Source organism: Euprymna scolopes, chromosome 43 (assembly GCF_053919585.1).
Source record: "Euprymna scolopes isolate OS-2025 chromosome 43, ASM5391958v1, whole genome shotgun sequence".
Taxonomy (NCBI): domain Eukaryota; kingdom Metazoa; phylum Mollusca; class Cephalopoda; order Sepiida; family Sepiolidae; genus Euprymna; species Euprymna scolopes.
In genome coordinates, this window is record NC_136524.1 from 11,160,175 (window position 1) to 11,183,157 (window position 22,983).

At 30.7% G+C, this 22,983-nt stretch overlaps 1 protein-coding gene across 1 annotated transcript in view; it reads left to right on the plus strand.

The window, feature by feature from the left end:
* LOC145268182 (TOG array regulator of axonemal microtubules protein 1-like) overlaps positions 1-22,983 on the plus strand; it is a 156,204-nt gene that overhangs the window by 108,446 nt on the left and 24,775 nt on the right. The window contains exons 13-17 of the mRNA XM_080123413.1: positions 13,132-13,207; positions 15,736-15,864; positions 16,639-16,744; positions 18,267-18,353; positions 20,838-20,986. Coding sequence (XP_079979539.1) covers positions 13,132-13,207; positions 15,736-15,864; positions 16,639-16,744; positions 18,267-18,353; positions 20,838-20,986 — 547 coding nt within the window. The remainder of the gene's footprint in view (positions 1-13,131; positions 13,208-15,735; positions 15,865-16,638; positions 16,745-18,266; positions 18,354-20,837; positions 20,987-22,983) is intronic.

The window sequence follows — 22,983 nt, forward strand, 5'->3', positions numbered from 1 at the left end:
ATGATCACACATAAAATGATCACACATAAAATGATCACATGTAAAATGATCACATGTAAAATGATCTCACATAAAATGATCACACATAAAATGATCACACGTAAAATGATCACACATAAAATGATCACACATAAAATGATCACACCAAAAATGATCACGCATAAAATGATCACACCTAAAATGATCACACATAAAATGATCACACATAAAATGATCACACATAAAATGATCACATGTAAAATGATCACACATAAAATGATCACACATAAAATGATCACACATAAAATGATCACACGTAAAATGATCACAGGTAAAATGATCACAAGTAAAATGATCACACATAAAATGATCACACATAAAATGATCACACATAAAATGATCACACATAAAATGATCGCATGTTAAATGATCCCACGTAAAATGATCACAGGTAAAATGATAACACATAAAATGATCACACATTAAATGATCACACATAAAATGATCACACGGAAAATGATCACACGTAATATGATCACAGGTAAAATGATCACACATAAAATGAATCACACATAAAATGATCACACATAAAATGATCACCCATAAAATGATCACACGTAAAATGATCACACATAAAATGATCACACATAAAATGATCACACATAAAATGATCACATGTAAAATGATCCCATGTAAAATGATCACACCTGAAATGATCACACAAAAAATGATCACACATAAGATGATCACACCTAAAATGATCACACCTAAAATGATCAACCATAAAATGATCACACCTAAAATGATCACACATAAAATGATCACACCTAAAATGATCACCCATAAAATGATCACACGTAAAATTATCACACATAAAATGATCACACATAAAATGATCACATGTAAAATGATCATATGTAAAATGATCACACATAAAATGATCACACATAAAATGATCACATGTAAAATGATCCCAAGTAAAATGATCACAGGTAAAATGATCACACATAAAATGATCACACATAAAATGATCACACGGAAAATGATCACACGGAAAATGATCACACGTAAAATGATCACAGGTAAAATGATCACAGGTAAAATGATCACACATAAAATTATCACACATAAAATTATCACACATAAAAAGATCACACATAAAATTATCACACGTAAAAGATCACACATAAAATGATCACCCATAAAATGATCACCCATAAAATGATCACACATAAAAAGATCACACATAAAATGATCACACATAAAAAGATCACACATAAAATGATCACACGTAAAATGATCACAAGTAAAATGATCACAGGTAAAATGATCACACATAAAATGATCACACATAAAATGATCACACATAAAATGATCACACGGAAAATGATCACACATAAAATGATCACACATAAAATGATCACACATAAAATGATCACATGTAAAATAATCACACATAAAATGATCACACATAAAATGATCACACATAAAAAGATCACACATAAAATGATCACACGGAAAATGATCACACATAAAATGATCCCAAGTAAAATGATCACAGGTAAAATGATCACACATAAAATGATCACACGGAAAATGATCACACATAAAATGATCCCAAGTAAAATGATCACAGGTAAAATGATCACACATAAAATGATCACACATAAAATGATCACACGGAAAATGATCACACATAAAATGATCCCAAGTAAAATGATCACAGGTAAAATGATCACACATAAAATGATCACACATAATATGATCACACATAAAATTAATCACATATAAAATGATCACATGGAAAATGATCACACGGAAAATGATCACAGGTAAAATGATCACACATAAAATGATCACACATAAAATGATCACACATAATATGATCACACATAAAATTAATCACATATAAAATGATCACACGGAAAATGATCACACGGAAAATGATCACAGGTAAAATGATCACACATAAAATGATCACACATAAAATGATCACACGGAAAATGATCACACATAAAATGATCAGATGTAAAATGATCACACATAAAATGATCACCCATAAAATTATCACACGTAAAATGATCACACATAAAATGATCACACATAAAATGATCACACGTAAAATGATCACAGGTAAAATAATCACACATAAAATGATCACACATAAAATTATCACACGTAAAAAGATCACACATAAAATGATCACACATAAAATAATCACACATAAAAAGATCACACATAAAAAGATCACACATAAAATGATTACACATAAAATGATCACCAATAAAATTATCACACATAAAATGATCACCCATATAATGATTACCAATAAAATAATCACACATAAAAAGATCACACATAAAAAGATCACACATAAAAAGATCACACATAAAATGATTACACATAAAATGATCACCAATAAAATTATCACACGTAAAATGATCACCCATAAAATGATCACCCATAAAATAATCACACATAAAAAGATCACACATAAAAAGATCACACATAAAATGATTACACATAAAATGATCACCAATAAAATTATCACACGTAAAAAGATTACCCATAAAATGATCACCCATAAAATAATCACACATAAAAAGATCACACATAAAAAGATCACACATAAAATGATTACACATAAAATGATCACCAATAAAATTATCACACGTAAAATGATCACCCATAAAATGATCACACCTAAAATGATCACACCTAAAATGATCACACATAAAATGATCACACATAAAATGATCACACATAAAATGATCACATGTAAAATGATCACAAGTAAAATGATCACACGTAAAATGATAACACGTAAAATGATCACACATAAAAAAATGATCTCACATAAAATGATCACATGTAATATGATCACACGTAATATGATCACACATAAAATGCTCACACGTAAAATGATCACACACATAAAATGATCACGTAAAATGATCACACGTAAAATGATCACACGTAATATGATCACACGTAAAATGATCACACGTAAAATTCTCACACGTAATATGATCACACGTAAAATGATCACATGCCATTCTAATTATTAACTGAATTGTTTACTACTGACCCTCCCTTCCTGCCTAATCGGTAAAATCATAAAACCACAAGTAATCACATAATTTTTCATGTTATCACTCGGACTTCGTAGTAGGAAGAGGTCATGTCTTTTATGACTTTGAACAATAACATATTTTATACTACAGTTTGACCAGGAACATAACAAGATGCGTTACCCGTTCTTAAAACATGTCTGGTTCAAAAACGGTGATCATTTTATGTTAAATTCATATGCAAGCTGTTTTTCAGGTTGTTTACATGCAATGTCTTAAAAAATCGAATATCGAATTTTTCTTTTCGCAACAAAAATTTATAATTGCAATTGGCGAAAAATGAAAATGGAAGAAAAAACACCAATAATTTCATGAAAATACCTGAAATAAAAACATTACCTATAGACACTCATAATGATAAACAAAGTAAGAATTTATTTTAAATTAAAAGTGCAGGATCAGTTTCATTCATAAATTTAACGTAAAATAAGCGTCTTTTTCCGATACATTCTTAACCAAAAGCAAAATATTTTTTCTGTTAGAGATAAATTATGTACGTTTATTTGGGGGATTATTTTAAAGCGATTACGCATGTTTTTACAATTTTCAATCAATTACAAGGAAAACATTTGAGAAAAGATTATATGCGAAAATTAGCAGGGTTTATGTAATAATTTTAAAATTTACACAAAACAACAAATCTCTAATTAAATATTTATAAATTTTAAAAGACTCGAAATCTGAATCGGGAGTTCTATCGGAATCGGAAATTTAAAATGGAATCAGTAATTGTATTGAAATCAGGAAAAATTTTGGAATCGTCTCATCACAAATATATATATATATATAAATTACAATAAGTTTACCAAGGTAATCAAAATGGTAAACTTAAAATATATTATAAATATTAAAGAATTAATATTTACAAGTAAAGTAATCTCAACCAGATGTAAAAGCTCAATAAAACCGAAAAGGAAATAGAGCTTATATATATATATATATATATATATATATATATATATATATATATATATATATATATATAAGTTGAATGCCCGTATCTTCGTGTTGGTATTTCAAGGATATGTGCTAGTGTTGTCATTCGCATGCGGGGGAACTCTTCAATGGGAGCTACTTAAGTGTGTGGTAATCCAGTATTAATAAAATTGGCGGAAACTTTTAAAGCACCATTAATAAAATTAAAACTTTAAAATGAACAAATAAATTGTTTTGATGACCACTTGAAGGTGCAAACATTTTATTAAATGAGAAAAAAATCATTTGATTTTTTCTTCTTTAATTCTTACGTGGTTTTTTTCTCTTTTTTAATTGAATTTTAATTTACAAAAAGAGAAAAAAAATCAAAGATGTCATCTTCTATAATATAAATCTCCCCTGTATGTATGTATGTATGTATGTATGTATGTATGTATGTATGTATGTATGTATGTATGTACAGCTTAATCATGTTGACACACCGGTTCTCGTCAGGTCACCGAAGTTAAGCAATATTGAGCCTGCCTAATACCAGATGGGTGACCATTTGGGAATTTTAGGCACTGTATGTGCTCTCCGCTCATCTCGGCATTGTTTTCAGTCGTCCTGAACGCAGTGGCGTAGCATCAGATTTTGCCACCCGGTGTGGTCATAAAATTTGCCGCCCCCTCCCCCACTTGCATATAATTACCTACCCCCCCCCCTCACTGGCATATAATTATATGTTTTGCCTCCGCCCCCGCTGGAATATGATTACCTGTTTTTCCACCCCTCTCCTACTGCTGGCATATGGCAACCTGTTAAAACCTTCAAAATTCCAAAAAGCCCTCAAAATATTTATTTACATTGAATTTTATTTGCACAACGTTTTTGTAAACTCCGACTTTCTTCAGATGTTTTTGTCGAACTCGTGAATTTTTTTGTTAAATTCAGGAATGTTTATTTAATCCGCAGAGGTAGCATGTTCTCATTCAGGCATGGCTGGGTAAAAATCCCAAGTAATTTGCAATTTTATTTTTGAGTGATGTCTGCACTGAAAATGTAACCTTCAACCTCCAAAAGAGTGTAACTCACAACAGAGTTTTTACAAGTGCTTCATGGGTTCGTGAACAATCTGAGTGAGGTCATAAGCAATGGAGAAATCATGACAGAATCTCCCCTCATCATCGGTCTTGTTTAAGTGGGTCAACCATTCCACATTGTGAACATTTAAGTCTCCACATACGTGAATGTTAGCTGAAGGATATGCTGATAGAACTTGGTCAATTTTCTCAGATATGCTTTTAACTCTGCTGTTATGGGGTGATAGAAAGTAAATATAAATGCCGTAGTGTGAGCTAGTGCTACTCGGAAGCACATATAGGGTAAGTTAGGATCTTCTCTGGAGATATCCCTACCACATGGAAAGCCATCCTTTATATAGGCACATATTCCATGCCCATGGCGATCTTGGGGGTCAGATTTGGAAGTTAGGTTAGAGTATCAAATTTACTTGCAAGATTGTGAACTTGTTGAAATCTGCAAGATATTTTTTCAGTCAACATGTCTATGACAGACAGCATTCCTCATCTCAACTCAGTATCAAACCCCAGTGCGGCATCAGTTAATCGTTCACCGCCCATTCATTTCTTTTTGCGGATACGATGCTCCATGCTTATCCCCATTTCAGAGCAGAGTTTTTTTGACTCGTCTATTGCAGCGTCCACCATATTTTCTCTATTTTGAAGAAGGCAATCTCTCAACGCCGTCCGCCTGACAGAACTTTGTTGCAGATCCAGTCCCTTTTCTTGAAACTTCTGGACATCATTGATTTCTGGGAGAATAGTTTTCCAAAGGCTCAGAAATAAAAGAAACGGAAACGACAATACCGAGTTGAGAATTAAAGATGCATCTGATCTTGTGGTTGCATTTTCTCCTTCTTCTGTGAGCTGTTCCAGGGCAATGACGACTTCCAATAATTTTTTTGCCACATCATTTACAGCATCTGTTCAACTACTCCATCTAGTTTCCACAGTCCGCTTGATACTTAGACCGGTCAACTGAATCAAGACGTCTCAACGATGTGTAGATGCAGAAAAGAACAAGAATAACCGATCCACTATGCTAAAAAATGTAACCGCGTGAACCACTACAGAAGCGGCATATACACAAGCCAGATTTAATGAATTGTTAGTACACGGCACAAATAGAGCTTTTGGGTTGATTTCGGAGATTTGTTTCTGCACATCCGATCAGTGGCGTGCCATAATAGTAGCTTTGGTCAAATGCCTGACCAATAGAGTTACCAATCTGAATCCCATGGTTCTCTAGTTCTCTCAAAATCAGTTTAGAAATGTCCTGCACGCTTTTATCTTTTGTCTCGATGAAGCAGAGAAACGACTCACTTTATTTTCGTCAATTTTTACGTAGCGCAACACCTCACTCATCTGGTCCTTATGAGATACATCAAGAATACTATCAAAAATTATACAAAAATATTTTCTTTCCTTGATCTGATCGATGATTTTCTTTCTCACCTGCTTTGCCAAAATGCTTACAAATTCATTTTGAATTTCTGGTGAAAGATAAGAAGTAGCGATTTTCTTTCCCAGGTTAACTTTCACCAAATGTTCACAGAATACAGGGTCATACTTGGCCAATAAATTTACCAATTCTAAAAAATTTCTTTTGTTTTCTTGATCTTTCATCATTATGGATGTCTTCCCGGTGACCCCGTAGTGCCAGATTCTGCTTGATAAGGCTTCTTTGGAAGGAGAATACACCATCCATGTTCTCCAAATTTTCTCATCGTTGCACAATTCCCGGTAGAACCATTTTTTAGTTAGCATGTTTTCGCGCCATGATTGCCTCCGCAATTCTTCAACTTCAGGCGCATCACCATCATTGAGAGTTTTTGATGTATCAACACTGTCAATGTCGACTTCCGAAATAACTTTATAAACGTTAGTAATATCAGCTTCCTCTTCGGTTTTAGCATGATTTTCGATTTTCGTTTCGCCATTTATAAGCACCTTCTTGTGTTGTTCCATACTAGTACCACAAAAGGTGAGATACACCCCCATAAAATCATTTTTCTGAGACTTAACCCTAATATATATATATATATATATATATATATATATATATATAGAGAGAGAGAGAGAGAGAGAGAGAGAGAGAGAGAGAGAGAGAGACAGAGACAGAGACAGAGACAGAGAGAGAGAGAGCCATCACTACCCCGCCCCCCCCCAAAAAAAAAAGAAAGAGTCTTTCCTTTTATTTTCTAGTTTAAATGTTATATATGTTTTTGACCACTTTTCCATTCTGTTGAGTATTTTCTATTTTTGAGCGGTTCAGTTTTCACACATGTGCGCGAAAACAAATCTGAAAACGAAGCTCCTCTTTCCTACCTCACGAAGACGAAGAGGGGGAATGTTTCGCCTTTTTGAATTCTTACGACTCTTAAAAAGTTAATATTTACGATGAAATAAAGAGTGTTTAAAATTACTTTAAAAAACCAATAAACGATTCAGGTAGGTTGTAAAGTAACTTTTATAGCCAATGGGAACATTTATTTGTTGTTTATTTTATTGTTTTTAACACTTTTTCGAATCTCTCTGTATTGGAAAGCAAATCCAAAAAAAATAATTAAAATAATAATTAAATACTTTTCAAAGTATTTCCTTATTTAAGAAAATGTTATAGAAAAATACAAGGAATGGGCAATCTATCTATATATCTTCTTTTTTTTTTTTTACATGGGGGGGGGTCACCACTTATCAAGGCCCGAAGGTCACTCAGGGATAAGGGTTATTGCGTGTACAGTAATCAATGAGATAGTATTGTAGTAATCATTAGTATTGGGGGTTTTGATAGAGTGTCTTACTTAAGGGGGCGGTTTGTCAGGAGTTTGTTTATGTTGGACTTGAAGACGTCCAAGTTGTAGTCAGGTGGGAAACAGGCAAGCAGCAGAGAGTTCCACTGGCGTGCAGTTCTAAGAAAGAAGCTGTTCTCATGGAATCTACGTTTGGATTTAGGCACAGATAAAGAGTGGGGAAATTATTGACAGTAGTTTCAGACAGATGGGTGTTTCTTGTGAAAGATTGGCGAGGGGGGACGAGGGATTGGGGCTCAGACGAGCACCTACCATGGAAATAACGATAAAACAAAGACAGGTTCGCAACGTCTCTTCTGTGGGAGAGAGGTTGTAGGGAAGAGAAAAGAGCATCTCCCACTAAACCACAAAGTCTATTTTGTACTCTGTCAACGCAGGATAGGCTGTTTTTAGCAGCTCCGACCCAGATGTGGCAGCAGTACTCCATCCTATGCAATAACTCTGTCAATTTTTAGTCTACAGACTCGAAATTTGATATACAGGTTACTGAGATTTGGGAAAATCAATGTGATCGGTTTTTGGCCAGAAATTTGGCGATTAAGGGGTCAAAGTTCAACGATTTGACCTTTGAGAACTCTGCCAATCTCCTCCGACAATTTTGGGTCTATGCACTTGAAATTTTAGATATAGGTTCCTTGAACATGGATCTAATTTAATAACTTGATTCGAGCCCAAAACAATAAATTTTAAGGGATCATAATAGGGGTCAAATGCGGTCTCTTCCAAATTACTCAGACAATTTCTGGTCTAAATATTTTAAATTTTACATAAAGGGTATTCAGAGATAGGGCAAGCTTTTTCATCAGTTTCCTCCTTTCCGGTACGGGTTCGAGCCTACCTTCCTACTACCACTTTTTTTTTCTTTGCTCAACATACACATCCAAAAACCCGGACAACGCCGGGCGCCCATGCTAGTATATATAAGTGAACGTGTCTGTGTGTGTACATTTCCCTATGCAATAACTCTGTCAATTTTAAGTCTACAGACTCGAAATTTGATATACAGGATACTGAGATTTGGGAAAATCATTGTAATCCGTTTTTGGCCAGAAATTTTGCTGTTAAGGGATAAAAGTTCAACGATTTGACTTTTGAGAACTCTACCAAACTCCTCCGACAATTTTTGGTATAAACACTTGAAATTTTAAATATAGGTTCCTTGGACATGGATCTAGCTTAATAACTTGATTTGAGCACGAATCAATAAATCTTAAGGGGTCATAATAGGGGTCAAAGTGTAAAAAAAAGTTGATCTCTGCGGTCTCTACCAAATTACTCAGAAAATTTCTGGTCTAAACATTTGAAATTTTACATAAAGGATATTCAGAGATAGGGCAGCTTTTTAATCGGTTTGGGTCGAAAATTTGAGCTACCAATATATAAATGTATGTATGTATGTATGTTTGCATGTCTGCCTAAAACTTTTGACAGAGGCAACGGATTTTCATAAAATCAGTATCCTTTTGAAGCTCAACCCTTCAGACGACCAAAAAATTGGCTAAAAAGATTAATTTCTTCACCCTCAACTGAGCACTTTTCTACAGAGAGGGGTCGCTTTTTTCGCTGATATTTTCGAAAGTCATCCCCTCTTTTCGATTGTCTAGCTTTAATTTAAACCTACGTCACTTCCGGTTTGATGGTGGTCGTAACAGCAAAGACGTCATGTTTTCCCCGTTCTTTTCCTCCTTCACAATACAGGTTCGAGCCTACCTTCCTACAACCACTTTTTTTTTTTTTTTGCTCAACATACACCTCCAAACACCCGGGCAACGCCAGGCTGAAATGCTAGTCTTTACTAAAGTCGTACGCAAGATGATGGATGCGAACGGATGTAAAATATTGAACAAAACGCAAATTTTAGTGAAACGAAATTAGCGAGTCGACTGTACAGTGTACAGTCTAGCAAGACAAAAAATAACATCAAAAACTCGACTGTAGATGACAAAAACTAATATTAAGCGTGTTATAATTTTTAAAGATTTGTTTTTAAATTGTTATGAATATGTTAATAATGTAATGAATTAACGAAGAAATGTTTTTGTTTCAACTAGACTGTAGTTTCACATAATATTTTAATAAACAAAATACACAGCAAAAATTGAATTTTATGTTTTTTTTCTCTACATTAATTATCAAAACAAGACAATGAAACGAAAAATAAAACAAAAACAATGAAATGAAATAACTAAAAAAATAATGTAATCTTCCAGAATATCAAAAAAAATATTTAATTTATTAAATTTATTTAATTTATTAATGTGTTTAATAAAAGTAGTGTTAGAAAATGTAAGTAAATTAAAACACAAAAAAAAATCTTATTTATTAGGTAAAAAAGTAACTTAGCTTGCCTTTGGTAACATTTGTTTTTGTTTAGTTCTTGTTTCAGCCATTTTGGAAAAAAACGACAAAAAATGTTTTAATTTTTTTTCCATTTCATTGTTTTGTTTTTATTCTTATGCAGAGGAAGGATGATGAAATTCAATTCAAGAAATATCTTCCGGTTTCTTTGGTAAAATCAAATTCGTAAATTTTGTGTTTTCATCCGTACCCAATTTCTGAAGTAGGAGTGTGATTGTTTCCTCGTCCGACCATTTCTCACATTTTTTTTTTTATTACATTTTCAACCCAAACAAGGCATATTGTCACTTTGTTGTAGGGGGCTACTATCAGGGACATGGGCATTAGGGGTACTGTGTAGGGAGTTGGGCAGCAAGATGTCGGTTCACGTTGCACTTAAACTTCTGCATGTCAGTACAGCTGGGGAAGCAGGGACCCAGAAGGGTATTCCAAAGTCCAGCAGTTTTGGGGAAGAAACTACTGGAGTAGAAGGCTCTCTTACATCTAGGCATCTCTACCGTGAAGGGGTAGGATTTAGCTGCTTGTCGAGTTTGTCAGCGGTATTTACGTCGAGGGGGCACAAGTGCTTGCAATTCGTCAGAGCATTCACTGTTAAAGTACTTGTAGAAAAGGCAGAGGGATGCAACATTTCGTCGATGGGACAGGGGCTGAAGTTTAGATGACAGTTCAGGACCTATCAGATTGGCGACTCTCTTTTGAACCTTGTCTAGGAGCAAGAGGTAGATGCACCAGCCCAAATATGACAACAGTACTCCATACATGGGCGAATGGTGGCCTTATAGACGTATAGGATATGTTCGGGCGTTAGTATCTTTCTAGCACAGTAGAGAGAACCTACCTTCTTCGCAGCAGTCATGGCGATACTCTCAATGTAATTGTTCCAACTCATGTTTCCTAAGAGCGTTAGGCCGAGGAGTTTAAAGGATGTACTTTCAGATAAAGAGTCATTGGCCATTGCTATTGGTGGTAGAGAAGGTTTCTTGTAATTATTGAAGGAAACGAGTTTAGTCTTGGCAGCATTGAATGTGACCATCCATTTATGTCCCCATTCCACTACAGATCGGAGGTCATCCTCTAGTGCTTCTGCCATTTCTTTAGATATGTGTTCGTTTGTTTTCCTGTTGTGTCTGTTATAGAGTGTGGTGTCATCAGCATATATACCCATCTAACAGGCAATTTTGTCAGGGAGGTCATTTATGAATATTAGGAATAATAGAGGTCCCAGGATAGACCACTGAGGCACTCCCGCATTTATATCATATTGTTTAGATGTACGACCGTCGAGGACAACCTGGATTTTTCTCTTATTTAAGAAGGATTTAATTATGTCGTATTCTACCAGTGATACCATATGATCTGATTTTCCTGAGAAGACCTTCATGCCATACCTTGTCAAAAGCCTTAGATATATCTAGAGCTACCGCTCTGCCCTCCCCTGCTTTGTCCAGTGGCTGGTATATACGTTCTGAGATTACAGTTAGGATGTCTGCTATTGGATGGGCTTGTCTAAATCCATATTGTTTATCAGTCAGAAGTTTAGCATCTGTAAGGTGATGGGCTAGAGCTTGGTTAATTATTGTCTCAAATGTTTTGGCGAAAAGTGGGAGGAGGCTAATGGGGCGATAATTTACTGGGTCAGTTCTTTCGCCAGAATTCTTGAAAACTGGTACTACAGAAGCAGTTTTCCAGCAGGCAGGAAAGTAAGATTCATTAAGGCATTTGTTGTAAAGTTTGGAGAGAACTGGAGCTACTTCAGCGGAGCACTTTTTTAATAGCACAACCAGGATGAGATCAGGTCCACATGCTTTTGAAGTGTCAAAATTTTTTATGATAGCATGCACCTGAGAAGGGGTGATTGCCCCTATCTTTATCGTCCATTTTTGTCCGAGTGCATCTTTTATAAAAAAAAAAGAAGACAACCTGTCCGAATTAAAGGTAAAATTAATTCCCTGAACAAAAATAATGTTATGTCTGATGAATTAATTTCATTATTAACTAATAGTATTATCCACCAACAATAATAATAATAATAATAAGAAGAAGAAGAAGAAGAACAACAACAACAACAACAACAAGACCAAAAACAATAATAATAATAATAATAATAATAATAATAATACCAAAAACAACAACAACAACAACAACAACAACAATAATAATACCATCAATAATAATAAATACCAATAACAACAATAATAATAATCATAATAACAACAATAATAATAACAACAACAACAATAATAATAATAAACTTGAATCTGTTAAATATTGAATCGTACAAACTATTTTTTTTTTCATTGAGCATTTTAATTCAAAATGAAATATAGCCATTTAAAAATAAATTTTAAAAATGTCAGAATCATGGTTTAATATTCAATTAGTTGTTTAACAAATAAATTTAAAGTTTTAAGACATACTTGGGCTGACCTGTGTATACTCTAAGAGAGCTTCACTAATTCTTGAGAACAAAATTCCACCACTTATCATTGTTTTGAGCCAGTTTTTCAGCTGTTAGGAGCGGCATGCCAGTCTTATCATCTTCTTGATCTTTCTTCGATGAAATCTTCGTATAATTTCTTTACATTTCTCAAGTCAGGAAACCAAGAAACATGTCCAAATCACGATAATCTATTTTTCAAATAATGTTGTTGATGGAGCTTTTAATGTTAAATATGTTACAGGATTATCTAAAAATCTAATCCATGAGTTAATGGCTTTTTGACGTTTTTATACTTTTTTTTAATGACAGAATTTTGGAAATAATTTAATTAAGAAAAGCAAAATAAAACAAAATAAAAATTTCTTATATATTCTTGCGTATTTAAAATTCATTTTAATCTTATTTTATTTTAGTTTTATTAGCAACAACAAATTGTCCGGCCACAGAAAAACCTGGAAAACCCCCAATTGGACCAAAGATTAAACCTAAGTAAGTGTTTTGGGTTTTTTCCTAAAACATATTTTTGTTCTTGTCTTCTAATTTAGAGGAAGTTTAGCAGATAACTTAATAAATCCTGGACCTGACATATAATAAAAAAAAAATCACATGATTTTCAGAAAGTATTAACCTTCAAATTGCATGGGTCAACATTTGAGTTCAAGTGCATTATTAGTTTAAAAATTACAGTTAGTTAAATGAAGCCAATATTGCAAATTTTCATAACAATTGAAAAATCTGAATTTCATGTATTGATAAAGTATTACTCTCTGATGAGAAAAATATTATTCAAGCAAAACGGGGGTTTGATAAATGTTAGTGCAAGTGCTGATTGTTTCCAGACCTCAAAAGAATGCTTCAGGGTAAGAGATTTGGCTCTAATGAAGAAGTGATATAAAAAACAAAGGCGTATTTTGAGGCCAACAACAAATAATTTTACACAAGAAGGCATCAAATTGTTAGAAAAGTGTTGGAATCAATGTATCACTCTAGAAGGAGACTATGTTGATGAATAAAGTCAATTTTTTTCTTAAATGTTGTTTTATTAGTTAGGAAAAAATACTGTTGATGCAAAATAATTATTCAGTCTTTGCTACATCTAAAGTAATAGTTTAGAAGTGGAATATCGACTTAAAACATAAATGTACAGACACAAATGATGCTGAACACTCAGGTCAACTAAATTCAGTTGTCCTGGAAAACAGTAAAAAAAAAATAGTCCACAAACTTATTTTGGCTGATGGTTTTCATGAGAGAGTAAAGTAGTTGAAGATATCAGAAAGCAGTGTGTTCAGCATTGTTTGAACATTTGCTGATGCGGTGTTCAAAGTGAATTGATTAAAAATAGCAATATGTCTGCTTCAATGGAACAAAAAGAAAGGACTTTTGTATTAATAATTGACAATAGATTAAACATGGAGCCACAACTTTACTCCAGGGTCAAATCGATTTATTTGGAAGAAAAAATTGCAAAAAAAAAAAGGTTAGCGATGAAGAAAAAAGTGCTTTTGGTAAAAAACAATGCACCATGTAAAACAATGGCAAAACTGCATGAATTGACCTTAGCATTGTTTCTATACTCTCCCTATTTTGTTTCTATACTCTCCTTATTTTGTTTCTATACTCTCCTTATTTTGTTTCTATACTCTCCCTATTTTGTTTCTATACTCTCCTTATTTTGTTTCTATACTTTCCCTATTTTGTTTCTATACTCTCCTTATTTTGTTTCTATACTCTCCCTATTTTGTTTCTATACTCTCCTTATTTTGTTTCTATACTCTCCCTATTTTGTTTCTATACTCTCCCTATTTTCCAGATATGATGGTTAGTGGCTGTTTGCATATCTCATAATGCTCCAAAAAATATTTTAGCCCCAATGAAAAATGATATTGGAAATTGAGGTGTATTTTTAAGCCAAAGACGAATCGATCGTTCTACAAAGAAAAGCATCCAACTGCGTTCAAATTGGTATTCAACCTAAAATGAAACTCTGTTGATGAATTACGCCTGGGACTTATTTAGTAATGCGTTATCTATCTATCTATCTATCTACTAAAGATCTGTGGATATTACTTGTTTGTCTCTGTGCACAATGGATGACGTTACAAAGAGATAAGGTCATCGATTTAGACAGTTGCAAGACACTGAGCATGTTCTTTAAAATATCATTCATTAAAACAGGACATAGATGATTGTAAAAAGCAACTGAATATATATATATATATATATATATATATATATATATATATATATATATATATATATATATATAAGCAAACATTAAAAATAACAGAAAGCTTCTGTTCAATTATACCTTTTTTATTTAAAAAAATGGGAAAAATACTAGACCTTGGAATGAAGAGGAGACTGAGACTATACAACAGATAGCAATAGTGAAAGCATTTGAAATCTAGAGGAAAATCCTAGAATGCAGAAACCGACCAACATAACCTACAGATAGTAACCATCTATATAGAATTTTACAAAAGAAATGAAATAAAAAGATGCAAGTAAATTGGACTGCGAAAAAAGAAAGCAGGTAAAAATGGAACAAATAAAAAATATTGATGAAAATCTCTTAGATACAATACATAATGGAAAACATTAAAGCGTTTGTCAAATTAAAAAGAAAATTATATTTAAAAGTAGATCAGGAATCTCTGCTTAATCCAGCCTTCCAAAAACAGTGAAATTCTATTTTTAGACGATTTTAGAATCGGTATTGTATTGGAATTAGGAATTTAGAACAGACTAGCAATTCAATTGGCATTGGGAAAAATTTTGGAATTGTCTTATCACTTGTTCAAACTTTGATGAATTAACGGAGCTCTGTCCCAAAGTTGGACTCATCCATTTTTCTGTACAAATGAGCAGATCAAAACATTTTTCTTGCACGTTTCTCTTTAAATGGAATGCAATTTGCTACCAGGTGGTGGTGGTGGTGGTGGTGGTGGTGGTGGTGGTGGTGGAATTAAAAATAATCCTGGGATCATATTATTTTATTTTATATTTTATTTCAGATTGCATCCTGATAATGGTCAACTGTCTGGGAATTCAGCTCCAGATCTAAATAATAATCCAGAAAGTCTTGCTTCCATTCCAACTGGTGGCCTGGAAGAATTGCAGCGTAAACTAATTCAAGATGATTGGTAAGAATTGCAATAATACATTTTCTACTTGGTCATAATGCTATTATTTGATTCTGAACTTGGTGTGTTGATGAAAAAATTTTATAGGAAAAGAGTTTATATCATCTCTGAAACAATCGTACATAATTCTAAGTTATTGTTTTGAATTATTTCAACATATGTAAATGATCTTGTATTAATATCGTTTACCTCCTAATCTTTTTTAAATATATTTACTTATGATTCAATATCTTAAGATGAAAAGAAATAATAAATGCGTGAATATTTAAATATTTATTTAGATATTTTTTTATTTAATTTTACAACTTTTACTTTTTTTAATTTGTTTTATTTCCTTATAGCTTTTTATGATTAAGTGTTTTGCTGTATTCATTAGCATCAAATTATGCTATTTTTTTGTTTTAATTCTTCACACAATTATCTGCATCTTACCATAAAATAATCATCCGCCAAATATTCAAATCAAGCAAACCATTTTTAATGTATTTATTTAAAGTTGTACTCATTTAGTCAGCAGTACACGATAATTCGATTTTGAAATAATTCATTTTAAGGTGGTAAATTCATAAATTTTTACTTTAACGACATATGTGTGTGAACATTGATAATAGGCATACAAATATGAAATTGCCTCAGGATATTCTTATATAGTTTGTGAAGAAATAATTCTTATTTATTTCCATTTTTCCTTAGCTATATTTCCGTCGTTTCAAAAAGAGTTTGCTCGGTGTTTTATCATTTTTTTTTTTTTTTTTTTTACCTTGTATTTTGCAGGAAAGTAAAATGTGAAGTTCTCCATCTCATTCGACAACTGGCGAAGTTTCATCCAAATATTTTTGATTCTGGACTCCATCCATTGTTATTAGCAGTCACCAAAGAAGTAAATATTTTTATTGTCCCATTATGGCTTTTGCTATATAGATTGTTTCGATGAGAAAGGAGCCAGAGGTAACTCTAGAACGGAAGTCAACGAAACCACATGATGTCCGCAGGGAGATTTTCTAGCTTTTTTAGTCGTATTTTAAGTAGAGTGGATAAGTAAGTATTTAGGGTGCTATCTCCAAAGGGGGATTGAGTGTGCATAATATACCTAGGTCTAGCATAACAAGTTATCTATCTATCTATCTATCTATCTATTTGTAGATAGGTCAAAACACAAATAATCACAGTCGTAGTTGGTACATCCTTAGGAAAACCCTTGATCTTTGAAGCTTCTGGTTTGGAGCCGGGATTGAGGGGAATCCTCTGGAAATGAATTCTATCTCTTTTCAGGGAAACATTGATAAACGAATTTAGAAGGAGAAGAAGAAGAAGAAGAAGAAGAAGAAGAAGAAGAAGAAGAAGAATTATTATTATTATTATTATTATTATTATTATTATTATTATTATTATTATTATTATTATTATTATTTACTACTACTAATGCTACTACTATATATTATTATTCGCCATTTTATCTCATTCATTCATTCTTATTTCATTTCTAAATGTCATTAAGCCAGTCTTTTTATATTTACATTTTGTATAATTCTGGCCCTTCTACTCTTCTGAAAGAGGTATTTTCTTAATTTTCCCCTTAACTTTTCCTTATTGTTCTGATGATATAATAAAGTTATATATAATTTTTGTTCCTCATCATTCATTTAAATATTATCTATCTAGCTAGCTAGCTAAGCCAAAATGATGACCCCGAATCGGCCACGCTTGAAACGCATCAAACCCCTAAAAACAAGGTTTGAAAATAATTGGTGTCGCTTATTTCTACCTTTTCAATAACACGTACAAATTTGTACAAATTAAAAAAAATGTCTTAAAAAGATAACAGAAAAACAGTGTTCTATCATTTTGATTTTATTGAATTTATGATATGCATTTCCACTTCATTTCCTTTTATTCAAAAACTAAAAGAAAAAGACACCAACATTTAATTTGTACACCATTTAGTGTCCATGTATTTTTATATATTATTTTTTGTTCAATTAAAAATTGTTACTCGAGCCAGATGCCACTCGAGTTAGTGAAGTGGAATGGTTGTTGGGGCCAAGTTTGAATATTTGTTGGGACGGTTCTAGTTAGGAATCGGTAGACATTGGCTATGTGGATGATCAAGTAATCTGTGGGGAAGTAATTATTTGGTAATGTGTTCCGCAGAAAATCTGTTTATGGAACGTTCGCTTGACGTTAATCAGGCTGAGAAAGAATAGAAAGTTTTTCTTTGATGTAGTAGAACACAAGGAGAAAGGGTCTGTAAGAAATGGAAGCGATAATGCCCACTAGATTTCGAATACGATTCTGAATTTTGTCAAGTCAATTTTTATGTTTAAAAAAAAAACTTTAAAAAAATTGATGAGATTTATATTGATAAAATTACTTAATAAGTGACTCTTTTGTTTTGCTTGTAGTTAAACAACCTCCGATCGCAAGTAAAGAGGGACGCCATCCTTTGTGTAACAGACATGTTTCTTTATTTAAAAAAAAGAATGGACCATGTATGTATGATTTCACTATTGTCCATTTTTAGGTTATCTTTATATATTTATACTTATGTGTTATAACGATTGAAAGTAAAGAAAATGGGATTAGAAAAATGTTCAAAAAGGTTTTCAAAATGAATTAAAAAATAAAGTTGAAATTTGTATCATCTTATTTTATATGAATTTGTTTTATTTTTGAACTTTGAGCATTTTTATAATCCCATTTACTTACATATATAACAAACATGATTTTATTTTTTTTTTACTGCTAGAAAATGTTTTATGCAAAATGTAGAAAAATGAAAACCTATTGAAAATGCTTGAAATATGATTACTACCGGTACAACCACATCACAATTCCCTTAACCATTTACTTCTTATTTCAGTTAATTTTATTTTGAAATGATATGTTATTTACACTGTTCACGTATGTTTACTTTAATACCATATTCAATTCAGATAGAATTTATAAAGTGAACATATGGTTTATTAAAATGTTATAATTAATTTATATGCACAAAAGAATTTATAACATAAATCGTGTAGCTAATTAAAATATTATTTTTTTAAATAATAATTTTAATAAATTATTCATAATTTCTATTTGTTGTTTTTATTTTGATATATATTATAATTTTTTTTGATATATATTATAATTTTATTTTGATATATATTATAATTTTATTTTGATATATATTATAATTTTATTTTGATATATATTATAATTTTATTTTGATATATATTATAATTTTATTTTGATATATATTATAATTTTATTTTGATATATATTATAATTTTATTTTGATATATATTATAATTTTATTTTGATATATATTATAATTTTATTTTGATATATATTATAATTTTATTTTGATATATATTATAATTTTATTTTGATATATATTATAATTTTATTTTAATATATATTATAATTTTATTTTTATATATATTATAATTTTATTTTGATATATATTATAATTTTATTTTGATATATATTATAATTTTATTTTAATATATATTATAATTTTATTTTGATATATATTATAATTTTATTTTGATATATATTATAATTTTTTTTTATATATATTATAATTTTATTTTGATATATATTATAATTTTATTTTGATATATATTATAATTTTATTTTAATATATATTATAATTTTATTTTAATATATATTATAATTTTATTTTAATATATATTATAATTTTATTTTAATATATATTATAATTTTATTTTAATATATATTATAATTTTTTGAATGAATTTTAAAAGAAAGCAATAAAACAAACTATTATCACATGCCGGAATTTTTTAGATGTTGATTGATTATTTGTATTATTTGGATTCTTAAGGCTACTGTTCTCATCATGAGTTTTATTTTCACAAAGTTTCAAGATCAGAACAGTAGTCCGAAAAATCAAAATAATACAAAACGTCTACTGTATTTAGTTACATTTAGCAAATTTTACAATGAAATAGAAGTGAATGGAAAACTCATCGTATCTGTTCTATTATTTAAATAAATTACTTGAATTGCTTTTTTAAATGACGCAATTTAAGATTTAAATAAATTACTTGAATTGCTTTTTTAAATGACGCAATTTAAGATTTAAATAAATTACTTGAATTGCTTTTTTAAATGACGCAATTTAAGATTTAAATAAATTACTTGAATTGCTTTTTTAAATGACGCAATTTAAGATTTAAATAAATTACTTGAATTGCTTTTTTAAATGACGCAATTTAAGATTTAAATAAATTACTAAGAACGAATGATAGCAAGTGTTGTATTCACCATTTACAAAAACAAAAACACACATATTTTTTATGAGTCAAACGATATTACTGCTGCAAATCATTATACTTTGTAATCACTTTGTTTAACTAAAAAAATGATTTTGTGCAGATTATTTTTTATATTTATTTTTATATTTTATGTATAAATATTTTTTGGATATAAATTAAAAAAAAAATAATAATGGTGACAATAATTAGCATTATTTTTCGAAAACAAGTTTCGGCATAGATTTACGAAATTTTCTGGTTTCTGTTTAATTCTTCGGGTTATAACATGAAAAGTTAATATTCTACTGCTATCCTCTCTTCTTTTATCTGTAGATCCTTTAAATGCAAACCCCCTCCCTCACAGTTATACAACTGGGTTTGTTTTTGGTTAATAACTTAATTGGTATTTTATTAGACTTTATTAGACGTCTTCATTTTACTTTGAACTTAAATCTCATCATTTTAGTTTTCGATTCTTAAATCATCATGAAACTTTGGGAAAATAATGTAGGTAAATATTTGTTAACATACGTCAAATAGGGGAAGATTTCACGAAAAAAAAAATTCCAAGAGAAATGCAAATCAGTTTCATATTATTTGTTCTAGTTTGCACAACTGGCACCAAATAATCGATTATCATTATCTGTTATATACTTTACACGATTTTGGATTAAACAATCGATTGCTTATTGTTTGTTATATATTTTGCAGGACCTAGACCAAACAATTGATAGCTTATTAGCTTTGATGGCTGTCAGCCAAGAATTTATCAGGAATGACGTTGAAAAGGCTTTTAATGTGATGATAGATAATGTGACCTGCTCGAAAGCTTTGCCGATTCTCATAACCAAAGGTTTGAAGTAAGTTTAACCCTTTTTTCTTTTACATTTTGATCAAGTCGGAAAAACGAAAGCATATGCATTGCATCGCTGTTTTATCCGCATGTTTATAAGCGAATTAAAACTTTATGCTGCCGAATAAACGAAAATGCTATTTGGAACACAAACGTTACGGATAAACAAAAATGCTATTTGGAACACAAACGTTACGGATAAACGAAAATGCTATTTGGAACACAAACGTTACGGATAAACGAAAATGTTATTTGGAACACAAACGTTACGGATAAACGAAAATGCTATTTGGAACACAATCGTTACGGATAAACGAAAATGCTATTTGAAACACAAACGTTACGGATAAACGAAAATGCTATTTGGAACACATTACGGATAAACGAAAATGCTATTTGGAACACAATCGTTACGGATAAACGAAAATGCTATTTGAAACACAAACGTTACGGATAAACGAAAATGCTATTTGGAACACATTACGGATAAACGAAAATGCTATTTGGAACACAAACGTTACGGATATACAAAAATGCTACTTAAACTTAATTGAAATAAATAAGCAAAAATGCTACTTTAAACTTAATCGGACAAATTACCGAAAATGGAAAATAGTAAACAGACTGATTTACTTTTGGCAGTTTGTTAATTCTTGCTTCCTTTATTTTGTCATTTAGTCCTCATATTCCATCAGGGATGTTTCTGACAGAGAAAAGAATTTCTGTTTCCTGCGTTGAAATCTATCTGCCTAAAACTTATTGACTAGTTTATTATTTTTTCGGTTCCTTACATCAAGTGGCTTTATACCTAAAGGGATTTCCATTAAAAAGAGTATCTGAAGCATAAGCAAGGCGGATCAACAGAAATGCTATGTCAAAATTAATCATAACAGATAAACCAATGACAGATTGACCAATGGATCAAGCTATTAAACAACTTAGTCTCTTAGGTGGGCATAGCAGTGAAAAACGTGTGATCTGAAACGATTGTTTCTTTTTGCTTCATATGTTATAATCGAATATGGTCAATATTATGCACAACACCCAATTTTTTTTAAACAGAACCTACTATCAGTATAACATAATTTCAGGCCTTTTTTATTGCGATAAAAACATTTACTCTCAGTAAAAAATAAACGTTTAATAAAATTTTCATGTTTTGCCAAATAATTATTGAATTTATGTGAATATTTTATCGTTTTTTAACAATATACAAGTATAGTTTGTCATTCAAAAACGTTCAAGTAATATTTACTATTCAATAGCATTCAAATAATATTTAGTATTCAAGAACATTCAAGTAATATTTAGTATTCAAGTACATTCACGTAATATTTTGTATATAACAACATTCACATAATATTTTGTATTCAAAAACATTCAAGTAATATTTAGCATTCAAAAACATTCAAGTAATATTTAGCATTCAAGAACATTCACATAATATTTTGTATACAATAACATTCACATAATATTTTGTATTCAATAACATTCAAGTAATATTTTGTATGCAATAAAATTCAAGTAAAAGTTAGTATTCAATAACATTCAAGTAAAATTTTGTATTCAATAACATTCAAGTAATATTTAGTATTCAATAACATTCAATTAAAAGTTAGTATTCAATAACATTCAAGTAAAATTTTGTATCCAATAGCATTCAAGTAAAAGCTAGTATTCAATAACATTCAAGTAATATTTTGCATTCAATAAAAATCTAGTAATATTTTGCATTCAATAACATTCAAGTAATATTTTGTATCCAATAAAATTCTAGTAATATTTTGCATTCAATACCATTCAAGTAATATTTAGTATTAACTAACATTCAAGTAATAGTTAGTATTCAATAACATTCAACTAATATTTAGTATACAATAACATTCAAGTAATATTTAGTATTCAATAACATTCAAGTAATATTTAGCATTCAATAACATTCAAGTAAAAGTTATTATTCAATAACATTTAAGTAGTATTTAGCATTCAATAACATTCAAATAA